This window comes from Saccostrea echinata, unplaced genomic scaffold (assembly GCF_033153115.1).
Source record: "Saccostrea echinata isolate AGI-Se365-2 ecotype Australia unplaced genomic scaffold, CSIRO_AGI_Sech_v1 ptg000016l, whole genome shotgun sequence".
Taxonomy (NCBI): Eukaryota; Metazoa; Mollusca; class Bivalvia; order Ostreida; family Ostreidae; genus Saccostrea; species Saccostrea echinata.
Genome location: NW_026889765.1, coordinates 16,354,457 through 16,367,276, shown reverse-complemented (window position 1 = coordinate 16,367,276; position 12,820 = coordinate 16,354,457). Strand labels below are relative to the sequence as shown.

General features: G+C 34.2%; 1 protein-coding gene across 1 annotated transcript in view; it reads left to right on the top strand.

The window, feature by feature from the left end:
- LOC133188513 (PAN2-PAN3 deadenylation complex catalytic subunit PAN2-like) overlaps positions 1 to 12,820 on the top strand; it is a 57,788-nt gene that overhangs the window by 25,195 nt on the left and 19,773 nt on the right. Inside the window, exons 18-23 of the mRNA XM_061323980.1 lie at positions 416 to 528; positions 699 to 797; positions 988 to 1,133; positions 3,306 to 3,420; positions 10,049 to 10,249; positions 11,322 to 11,412. Of these exons, the coding sequence (XP_061179964.1) occupies positions 416 to 528; positions 699 to 797; positions 988 to 1,133; positions 3,306 to 3,420; positions 10,049 to 10,249; positions 11,322 to 11,412 (765 nt within the window). The remainder of the gene's footprint in view (positions 1 to 415; positions 529 to 698; positions 798 to 987; positions 1,134 to 3,305; positions 3,421 to 10,048; positions 10,250 to 11,321; positions 11,413 to 12,820) is intronic.

The window sequence follows — 12,820 nt, the reverse complement described above, 5'->3', positions numbered from 1 at the left end:
TGTTTAGCTCAGTTTTACATAAACCATTCAAAATATTTTTATCAAACTTAACATGCTGATGCGTATTTGTGAGAACTATACAACTGCATCAAAAATGTTTGACCTTGAACTTTCCTGTGACCTTGGCCTCACTTTTCTTAAGTTTGCATTTTGCTTAGTTTTAAAGAAACCATTTAAGATACATTTATGTAAGCTTATGCACTTATACATAATTTGGTGAGAATTTATCATCTATATCCAACTTTTTAGATTTCAATTTTAAAGAAAGTATTCAAAATATTCTCATCAAATTTTGTACACTAATGCAAATTTTCATGTTACATTACTAATATACCCTCGACGAGGCATTCATGTCCTTTGGACATATTTCTAGTTTAATGATATGTCTATCATATTTACATGTACTTGTTTTCAGGCAACAATAGACCCCCCTTTGAAGTTCCTTTCTGTGATGTTCTCAAAAATACACTGACGGCAGAACAAAACATGCAGACCTGGTGTAATGTGTGCGACCGATATCAACCACATGTAAGATTGTGCAAAGTGCCTCTCAGTCCCTCTCATGTTTGAAATTTTTTGATGAATAAAGCATAATGAGATAAGGTTGGTAGGATATCACCTAAAAATAAGCAATTTACAAATGTTAGAAATACCAGTTATGGGTTTATTTAAATACTGTACTGATACTGTTTTGACAGACCCAGATCAAAACCATGCAGAACATACCTGATGTGGTGGCAGTCAATTGTCATATAGAGAATGCTCGAGATTACGAGTTCTGGAAAATGCAGCACATGGTAAATATTTCATGCGAGTCTTTTTCGTAAGTTTTGTAATTAATTACTGTACAGTTGAATTTCATTATCTTGAATATTGCTATTTTGAATACGATGAATTTTAATTTTACATGGCTGTATTCATAACTGTGAAAATATTTTGTAAAGTAACTTGGTTCAAGAAGTCACTAGATTTTTTTCTTTATCATAGATTTTAAAACAGCGTAAGGAAGAGTTTAATGAATCATCGTCTCAAACAAACTTTATGAATGCCCCAGGAGGTAACCCTGTCATGTGCCGCTATGGCAACGCCTGCCGGAGAGGTGGATGTAAATTCAGACATGAGAGAGACATGCTGTAAGAAAATGTTATAAATATTTTTTTCCGCACTCTCTTATTCTCAACAAGTACTGGCTTGGGGGAAAGCTAAGTTTTTTTTATGTAGCTCACCTGAGTAGAAAGCTGAAATGAGCTTTCCTGATAAAAATTTTTATTATATACCCAACTGTTTGTCACTCAATTTTACTGTTGAATTTATGCAATCACGTGACTGTCTGATCCGACGTTCCGGATCACCACACTGTGGTTTTCTGAATCCATATCACCCCTCTCTGAAACTGATGCAGTAGTACACAGATAAATGACGTTTTTATTCTCTCACATCAGAAAGTTCCTTGACAAAATGGTTTGTTTAATGAATAAAAGTTATGTAATTGATCAAAAAAGTTTTCTTTTATTATATATTGCTAGTTGTAAAGGGGTATATAATAAATTTGTCATTATAACAGTAACATTATAACAGTAAGTCTATTTGTGTTTTAATGCAGTTTTCCACAAATGTATCTTGAGTGACAGGACTCTTACCATTTAGGAATAAAACGTACAAAAGTCTTTCCCTGGACTTGTTTCTGTGCATATTTTTTTCATATTATTTCAACTTCGGCGCTCCAAAACTCACTACTGCTTTTGACTTTCGACTCAAAAAAATGAATCTAAGTTACATTATTTATTTTCCATAGGTTAAAATTGTGAATATATTGAGTTACGGAGGGGTTACAACTATGCCGGTGCCATTTTGGTTTTTACGAGAGAGAAATGGGGCACCCTAAACTTCTCTTGAGCTTTAGTCGTTCCCACAAAGTTGGTTTAAACACCTGTAGAAATAATGCCAGCAAATTCTGTAACACCGTCCACTATTCTCCTGTGATTGTAAACTTTGTGATTTTCTCACAGCTAAGTCTTTTCTACGCAATATTTGGAGCGAGATTCGATAATAACATGCTATGTTTGACATATGCTTAAACCACCTCAGAACTATAAGATCTCCTAAATAAAACACCAAATGATAGACTGTAGTCTATGTAAACATTCTCCCAACTGGCATTTGTGTCCGTTAGCGTGCATCCGAGTAACGAGCAAAAGTTGACTTTAAAATTTTAATTTGCTGAAATTGTGTCTCTTGTTACATCATTTTTATGGTCAGTATGATAAAAACACGGGATTCTGACGTCATTTTCGGAGTAATTATGTCATAAAAATTACAAAGTGAAGTCACAGTAAGTGTATGATTTTCTGATCTTTCCAATAATATCAAACTCAATAATTTCCGCTAAATGGTTAATATTTTTTCAGACAGTTCTCAGAACTTTTCAAATGCCCCTCATACCCCCTTGAAGGGGATAATCAATACAAAAAAATAAATTCTCAAAATCACAGGGCCAGAAAAGAAAAACCAATGGAAAACCGAAGGAAAAGATGTGACCCTCTGGGCAAGAGTGAAAGATTTAGATTTTAGTAATGCATAGCTAAAAAAAAATATTTTGAGAAAGAGAAGTGTCACAAATGGTCAGAATAATTTGAGGTCACACCTCATAAAGGGTATGAAAAAGATTGTTCAAACCATGGTTCTTGGAGCTATGAAAATCCTTTTCTCAAGGACACCAGAGCCATGTTTACAGTTACAAGCCTTCCCATGTTGAAAGCAATTACATATTGTTGACAGAGATTCAATTTTATTTAAATCATGGCCCATGAAGCAAAGTTGGAGCCATCATAAAATGTTGCAAAGGAATGCTATAAATGTAGTTAAGTATATGCTGGGGGTTAAGGAAGTTTGTTTTTTTTTCTTCTTTTTTTTGACCAAAAAAAAAAAAAAAAAAATCAATAGTTAAAAATATGTATTCATGAACATTATGGTAATATGGAGGGGATGTATTTTTTAGAAAAACTAATCCCCAAACAGCTACATATATTAATCTAACCTTGACCTGCTCTTTTTCATTTTATTTGTTCATGGGAAAATTTACACTGTTTATGCAATAAGCTTAAAGCCATTTTAACCATTCATAAAAATATTTTGTAAAGTATTCCTTTACAATTAGTTACATAAATAACATGCAAACATTTTTAAAGTTGTTTAGATTCAAATTGCCAATGTCATGACCTTCAGAGTCGCGCTGAAGGATGAAGAGAAATGTGACTTGGGTAAGCAACTATGACTCATAGGTCTATTCTTTTACTATTTCTTAGTGACCCTGCCGCACACAACTATGATGAGGACATTGACTGTCAGTGGATTCCATTAGGTTTAATGATGGATCTCCATCCAGATGGAACACTCATTGTAGAGGAATACCCAGATGATGTAAGCATGTACATCTATAAGCCTAGCCCTTGTACTTGAATTCAAATTCATGTTTATAACAGTTACAATTGGAAAATCCATAGGATCAGCACATTTTCATCATTCAGTTTTGTTATACCTCTATACCTCTGCAAACAATGGGGGTGGGATGTAGGGGGAGGGGGTGAAAGGAAACACCGTGTCTGTTAAATATTGGGAGCTCACTCATAGTACCACTTGTTGGCTGTTGTTCAAGCTCTCTAAAATATTGAAAGGTCTATTTTCAAAAATTTTAAATTTGCAGTTACAAAACTAATAGCTCATTACCAGTATAGCTTTCAGATTTCCAAAAGTGGCTACTAAATGGCCTCTGAATGCATGGCCAATATTTTCCAGAATATCTACATGATCTAAGTGCCAATTTACCAATTGACACATATATCTCTATGTTGTTTTTCTTGAATGAATTTCTGTCATTTAAGATGATTGGGATTTTATTTTTTATTTAGTTACTCAAGGTTTTTGATTGGAAATTAAAAATATTTTCTATTATTAAGGCGTTTTTAATTTTGAAAATGGCTGCTAAATGGATTAATTCTGAATGACCAATCAAAGTTTACCAGAGTTTCCAAGTTCCAATATATGTCCATTTGATTGTTTTATAATTGACTTGTTTCAGTTAACGTGATTAAATGTAAGGTGATCGGATTTCTTTTATTAACTACTGTCCAGAAGCTTTTGATAGGAAGGTTAATACTTACATGTATTTTTTTTACTTCTCAATTGTTTGTAATTATTTCAAAAGTTTTTTTGAATGTCACATACCATATTGTATCATCTCAGATATTTGACGATACATGTGTCTTAAAATAGAAGTGTGCATGATGGTATTCTTTTTATACAGCAGGCATTAAATACTCTTTGTGTTTCAGAGAAAGAAAAACAACAACTTAAATGCTAATTTATAATATATATTGAAAATACACTGTATATTTAAATCTTTTTTGCAACTTGATGTTTAGCATGCGAACTGATGGCATTTAAGAACAAGGAACGGTTTCAATAAAAAGTTTGCCCTGTGTTTTTCTTAAAATTCAAAGTGATGTAAAAAATTAAAACTCATGCTTTTTGAGTCTTTGAAATTTCATGCAGAAAGATCATACAAATCATTTTTCTCACATAGCTTTCTAAATTCTAATTGTGACGTCATAAACTTGTGCATTTTTCCGTATTTTCTTAAAAACTTGCAGAAGACACCAATTTTTAACGTAGGTCGCGGGTTTGTAGGCCTTTTAAAAGTGTCCGAAAACATACCATGAAAATTAGTTATATGATTCCTTAACCTTTGCTTTACATTCTATGAAAATTTTATAAATTAAATTTGTGTGCATCGTTTTTATGTAATTAAATCCCGAAGATGCCATTGTTGTAGTAACATTTTCGACGTTATTGTATTGAATTATATAGGAAAAACATCAATTTCGGCTCGTTTTCAGGCAAGATTTTTTTTCAAAAAATATCATTAACTTTTAAATGGTGCAGACGAAATTGTTCCCCCTTTGGTATCTTAAAATAGAATTGATTTGAAATAAATCTATGTGAAAAAATTAATATGTCTTTGGGTTTGTTTTCTCGTAATTTAAATGTAGATAATTGCTTTTATATCGCAAAATTTAGCATTTTTAAGAGCTACGTCATAAAATATCGCAACGTCATGCTTGACGTCGTGAATATTGATCCGATATACAGAGCAGAAAAACAAATTAAAATATTTTTAATTCACGTCTATCTGCTTTCATATGACCCACGAGTCATATCATAATAATTCAACAGCAATGAAATGATTATTAGACATGTTTCTCATATTATTGAAAATCATCTCAAGGGACGTAAACGACAATCAGTCCTTTAGTTTCTTTCTTTCAATGTATTTTCTTTATGTGTTGTTTTCTTACCGTTTCTTTTCTTTTTGTTTTATTTTGTTTTCTTTTCTTTTCGAAGATAAGTATCCTACATTTGGCTGTGTATTTTTTCAGCGTGCTGGCGGAAAACGGTTATCCTCTTTTTCAAGGATACATATGAAATGTTTTTTTATTCAGCACATTCAGCAATGCGCTCATAGCTCCGAAAACTTCTTAATGAAAGAATTTCTGCCAAATATCGTCCCGGCTAAATACATTGTGTTTTCAGTATATATTTACAAAAAAATGTTTTTATTTATTTTTACATACAGACAGGGGATAACTCAAAAACATCTGAACTTGATTTTATGATTATACTTATAAGAACAGAAAAAAAAAACAAACGAACGAGACATTTTTAGAGTGGTAAATGGGATGAGAATCTAAAAATTAATTTTATCTGACGTAATCAACAGTCAGATTTTTTTTTGTTTCAAAAGACTTTCAATGTATATAACATTAATTCGACTGGTTGGACATGGAAAGCAAAGTAGCGAATAAAATCTGTAGATAACAGCATTGTAAACTGTTACCTACACAGCCCCCCCCCCCCCCTTTCCATTTTTTCTTTTTAAATCTGGGGTCGAGTCACCTTTTTTATGTTTGAATTCTAATATGTACTATATGTTATCAATATGTAACCCTTTTGTCTCTTTAAGCTGTTTTTAAATGTATCGACCTTTCCAACAAGCCATAATGAAACGCTTTCTAATACTTCCAGCGTTGGATTCGAATCGTAATAAGCCTTCATTATATTTGATAACTTCATAAAGTATATTATACTAAACTACCATTTCCATAAAAGTTATATCTAAATATTGCATCGACTATTCAAATTGTAAAAAGCCTCCATTATTTGTGATAAGTTGTGCCTTAAATAATATAATAATAAAATACCAATGCCAACAAAAGTTATAGCTAGATAATGATGGACTGAAATTTCTTTTTCGTGACGTCATAATCAAATGTGCACAAGAAAGTCGCCCAAACCATATAAATTGCGTACCCAGTTTTAATGACATCAGCAAACCCGCGACCTACGTTAATGGAATTTTCTTTCAGTTAATATTGTCCACAGGAATCAAACTATTTTCTCGGTTCCTTTGAGTTCAAGATAACAAGGTTTGACTGTAGTTGTTAATTTGCAATTCCTTTTAAATGTTATTACTTTGTGTCGATGGGTTTGATTGGTCTATTCTGATGAATTCCATAACAAAACAATTTACAAAATTATAGTTCAGTGTAAGAGGGGTGATCAAAAACTAATTGAATTACTTCCATAAAAGAAATGAAATTAGGTTTCAGTGCTCACTATTTTTTAAAGTAGTCCTCTCCGATTTAAACACACATCTATCACCGTCCTGCCCATGCATGAATCACATGATACAGGTGGTAACGTGACATGCTCTGAAGCATTCAGTTCACAGAAGCTGAAAGAATTTTCCATGGCAAGTCTTACATTTCTAACCAAGCAAGTTATTTTTTATAACAAGAACAGCACATTTGTCAGAAATGGAATTATCTCAGCAATAGAAAGGGTCAGTAAGGATATCCTTTCCCAGAATGAGCATGGTGACCATCACAACCCAAGTCCTCTGTCTTGGGAGAGTCGTTTTATCCAGTGTAGATAAAGTAAAGGTGCCTTCTTTTTATCATATCTGATATGTTTAAAGTCTAAAGTAAACAATATTTTAGGGATTTAATAATTATGTTATTGTTAAGATATTCAACTATTTTTCTAACTAAAACTTGGTGGTCTTTCATAACAAATTGCCTAACTAAGGACACATCTCTTCCTCAACTTGCCCTCACTGGGCAACAGAAAAAACATTATTTTTAACCATCTTCCTTCCTTCACTAAAACAATCAATCAAATTAATGATTAAACTCATCGCAAGTCTTTTGGCTTTATAAACTTTGTACAAATTAGTATATGCTACTGCAAAGGAATTTCCAAGATACAAACTTTACAGCCGTTCGTTGCTCAAGTATGACTGAGTCAATCATTTTTTGTCACAAGTAACCTACCTATTGATGTCATTTTCACATTGTGACATCACAAACATGGAGCAAAACATTAAATAACATCTGCTATTTATAGAAACATGTATGACTATATGTGTATCAAATTTCATTTGGTCTGAATTGTGGTTTTTAGCTCACCTCGATGAAGTCGAGATGAGCTTATGCTATACCTCTGGTGTTGGCGTTAGTGTCAGCGTCCCAGTTAAAATTTTAGGAGCAAGTCCATTCTCAAGTAACTATAAGATCTACCTGGACCAAACTTGCATGGATGATGCATCTAGGGATGGACACCACCACACTTGCTTTGGATGCTGGATCTGACCTAGATTTTCCAGATGACCAGGTTAAAGTTTTTGGAAGCAGGTCGATTCCCAAGGAACTATAAGCCCTAGCTGGACCAAACTTGCATGGATGATGCATCTAGGGATGGACACTACTACACATGCTTTGGATGCTGGATCTCACCTAGATTTTCCAGATGAGTGACCAGGTTAAAGTTTTTGGAGCAGGTCCATTCCTAAGGAACTATAAGCCCTAGCCATACCAAACTTGCATGGATGATGCCTCTAGGGATGGACATTACCATACTTCTTTAGGATGCTGGATCTGACCTAGATTTTCCAGATGAGTGACCAGGATAAAGTCTTTGGAACAGGTCCATTCCTAAGGAACTATAAGCCCTACCTGGACCAAACTTGCATGGATGATGCATCTAGGGATGGACACTACCATACTTGCTTCGGATGCTGGATCTGACCTAGATTTTTCAGATGAGTGACCAGGTTAAAGTGTTTGGAGCAGGTCCATTCCCAAGGAACTATAAGCCCTACCTGGACCAAACTTTCATGGATGATGCATCTAGGGATGGACACTACTACACATGCTTCAGATGCTGGATCTGACCTAGATTTTCAAGATGTGACCAGGTTAAAGTTTTTGGAGCAGGTGCCTTACTATAAGCCCTACCTGGACCAAACATGCATGGATGATGCATCTAGGGATGGACACTACCACACTTGCTTCTGATGCTGTATCTGACCTAGATTTTCCAGATGAGTGACCAGGTTAAAGTTTTTGGAGCAGGTCCAATCCCAAGGAACTATAAGTCCTACCAGTGGTGCATCTAGGGATGTACACTTACCAACCTGCTTCGGATTCAGGATCTGAACTAGATTTTCCACATGAGTGAAATTTAGCCATATTTTAACCAAATTAGCATGTATGATGATGTATCTAGGAATGGACACTTCCAGACTTGCTTTGGATTCTTAATCTGATATTGATGGATATTGATCTTGGGATGTACACTAACTAGGAAAAAAATAAGATGTGAGATTTGCCTTACTTGTAAAGATAACATCCGTCAAGGTGAGCTTAGTAATCTTTGATTACCTATGTTTTAAATATAGAGATAGTTCACGAACTTTTTGATTACCCCTCGTACTAAAGTCAAAATCCAGTCTGCTGTATCAATATACTTAAAGGTCACATAATTAAAGTCTCTCTACTTTATCCAGTCATTGTATTTAGTACATTAATGTCCATCCTGGTTTACTTATCACTATTAAGTTCACTATAATAAATAAATATAATGATTATGATATGAATGTATTTTCCAAGTTTAAATTGTTCAAATAAAATGCCACTTCCAAACCCTATAAGTTTACACACATATCTTGGAGACAGATTCTTGAATAAGTGAAAATGCAGGTCAGCCCTATATAGATACAATGTAGATATTTATTATTGTTGTTTTGTTTTGTATCCTATGTTTTTTTGTTGGTTTGTATCCTCACTTGTTCTTTGTATTTTATCTTGTTCTTTGCTGTATCCTATTTATACCCCTGCTCCAAAAGAGAGGGGGGAATACTGTTTTACCCCTGTGTGTCTATCTGTGTGTGTGTCTGTCTGTCTAGCTGTCTGTCTGTCCTCAAAGAATTTTTCACTGTATTTTGTTCTTTCTTTGTATGCTATCTTGTCCTTGGTTGTATCCTGTTTTGTTCTTTCTATGCATGCTATCTTGTCCTTTGTTGTGTCCTATTTTGTTCTTTCTTTGTATGCTATCTTTTCCTTTGTTGTATCCTATTTTGTTCTTTCTTTTTATCCACCGTTCACGGTAGCTCAGTCGGTAGAGCACTCGCTCCGTGATCGGGAGGTCGTGAGTTCGAATCTCGGCCGTGACAGACTTAAGTCGATAAAAAATAGGTAGCAACTGTTCCTTCGCCATGCGCTCGGTACTTTGAAGTGAAAGTTGCGGGTCCTTCAGATGAGACCTTAAAAACCGAGGCCCCGTGTCATGGCAGGTGTTGGCACGATAAAGATCCCTCACTGCTCAATGGCCCTGAGTGCCGTGTAAAGGTCAAAATTTGAAGCCCTTCACCGGTATATGGTGACGTCTCTATATGAGTGAAAAATTCTCGAGTGGGACGTAAAACAATATACAATCAATCTTTCTTTGTATCCTATCCTATTTGTTTGTATCCTATCCTGAACAACATGTAGATGTATCATGTCTGGTGTGAAAATTTGATCTGCCTTCAAACATTCACTTGTTACATGTATGTGGCAACATTTTCAAAATCACAAAGTAATATGGCATTACAAAGAGGTATGACTGCACGTTCATTGAAGACTGTTACATTTTTTAACTTGTTTAATTTCAGCAACCAGTCCCACGAGATGCTCCCCTGACGAGGAGGTATTATGAGATCCTGGCTGTTATTTACCACATTAGAGATGAGAAGACTGCTGGCAACCTAGTGACCTGTATCAACGTTGGAGAAACGTACCACCAAAGAAAGGAGAATGTGACTTGCACACAGTGGTACTTGTTCAATGACTTCTCCATCTTACCCATAGAAAAGGTCAGTCACAGCAAGTTTGACCACATCCCTGGTTTTAAATATTATTTTTATGCCCCGTAATACAAAAAGAAAATGGGCTTATTAAATAGGGTTTTTTATGTCCACATCTTTACCTTTGTCGTTGTCATTGTTGTCTTCGTCGTCGTTGTAAACTTTTCACAATTTCATCTTCTTCTCCAGAACCACTGGACCAATTTCAAACAAACTTGCCACATTGAAAGCATCTTTGGGTGAAGGGGATTCAAGTTTGTTCAAGTGAAGGGCCACGCCCTCATTCAAAGGGAGATAATTCAGAAATATTGAAAATTTGGTGGCATGTTTCAATAATTTTCTTCTCAAGAACCACTGGGCCAAAAAAGTTGAAACTTATGTGAAACCTTCTTTACATAGTGTAGATTCAAGTTTTTTCAAATGATGACTTTTAAAAAAATTTTCTTCTCAAGAATAGCAAAGCCATGAATAGTCATTGTGATATGAAAGCATCCTCAGGTAGTGTAAATTCAAGTTTGTTCAAATCATGACCCCCTGAGGGTAGGGTTGGGCCACAATGGGGGATCAAAGTTTTGCATAGGAACAGAAAAAACAGAAAAGCCAGGTTTAGTCATATTGATATGGAAGTATTCTCAGGTAGTGTAGATTCCAGTTTGTACAAATCATGACCCCCTTGGGAAGTCAGGGGCCACAATGGGGGATCAAACTTTACAAAGGAATATGTAAGAAAATTTTTTTATATCTTTTGTTCAAGAACAGTAAAGTCATTAAATTTTGTTATATTGATATGGAAGTATCTTGAGGAAGTTTATAATTCAACCCCCCCCCCCCATTTAAACTTCAATACTGAACTGATTTGTGCTTTTTCCTAGCCAATGTGCTCAGGTGAGAGATGTGGCATGGGGCCACTGTACTTTAATTACTGAATATTAATTGTTTTCTGCATTTCAATACAAATTTACATTTCATTGAGAAAATGTATTGACACTAGTAAAATAACTTGTAAAATAATTCAAATAAATTGGCATTCAAATGGATACAGGTACAGTATCAATCCAAATCTTATCCTTCATACTTGTAGCATGAAGCATGTGCTGTCAATATGGACTGGAAGGTTCCTTGTACGATTTACTTCAAGAGAAGACAGCTAACCAAATTTCATGACCTCACAGGTTTGCAGCTATAAATAAAGCTGATGAATGTTAAGCAAGATGTGAAAATTATGAGTGGGTTCATGATAATTACACATATCAAGTAGTTGACAAAAAGTAACTTATTGATCACAGAACAATTAGAGATCTTCCCACCTTTTATGTCAGATTATTTTTTCATATTTAACTTTCTAGAGATAAATTTCATTCAAAAGAAACCAGAAATGGCGTAAAAGTTTGAAAAAAAAATTTAAAAAAATTAAAGTGACATTTGACCTTGACCTAATATTCAAGATAAAAGGTCAAGGATCACATAGCAGTTGATCCCATGTTTGTATGACTTTAGTCTTAGAGTTTTAAGGTTTAAAAAGAAGCACAAAGAAATGAAGAGGCAATAACTCTAACAAGGGTCCGTCAGATCCTTTCACACTGAACAGAGGAGGAGCGATAACAAGGTTTTTGGGGGATAAATTTGAAAGGGGTCAGGTTTATGGATTGAAAAGGGAAACTTTAAGCTGATTTTAAAGGGAGATATTAAAGATGCAATGATAGAAAATATATGTTGAAAGACAGAAGAGATATAATAAAAAGAGCAAAATTTCTCATATTTTGAATGACCTGAAACCTTAACATAAATTTCAAGGTAAAAAGTGGAAGACTCTAATGCAGTTGGTGCCATGCCTCTATTATTATACGTTGAAATCTTTATGTCCGACTATGAATATGGACGGGGCATATAGTTTTTGTCATGTCCATCTTCCGTCCTGTCTTTCCATCTGTCCTTCTGGCTCATTTTGGGTTTAGCTCACTTTCAAAGAAATGATTTAAGATATTTTTTATCAAACTTTATATGCTGATACATACTGATGAGAGCTATTCAACTTCATCAAATTTTTTTTACCTGTGCCTTCCCCTTGACCTTGATTTCATTTTTCTAAAATGAGTGTTTCAAAAGAAACTATTCAAGATATTTTTATGAAACCATATATACTGGTTCATATTGATGAGAACTATTCATTTTCATCAAAATTTTTTTACCTTTACCTTTCTTGCGACATTGACCTCACTTTTCTCAAAATAGTGTTCAGCTCAATTTCAAAGGCACTATTCAAGATATTTTTATCATTATATGCTTACACATAAACACACATAGTGAGAACTATTCAATTGGATCAACATTTTTGACCTTGACCTTCCTTTTACCTTGAATTCAAATTTGTGTTTATCTGAACTTCAAAGAAACTCTATAAGATACTTTTATCAAACTTCATATGCTTTTACATATTGGTGAGAGCTATTCAATTGCATCAACAATTTTGACCTTGACTTTTTTCAGACCTTGACCTCACTTTTCTCAAATTTATGTGTAGCTTATTTTCAAAGAAACTGTTCAAGATATTTCTTATGTAAGCCTCTAATGAAAAATTAT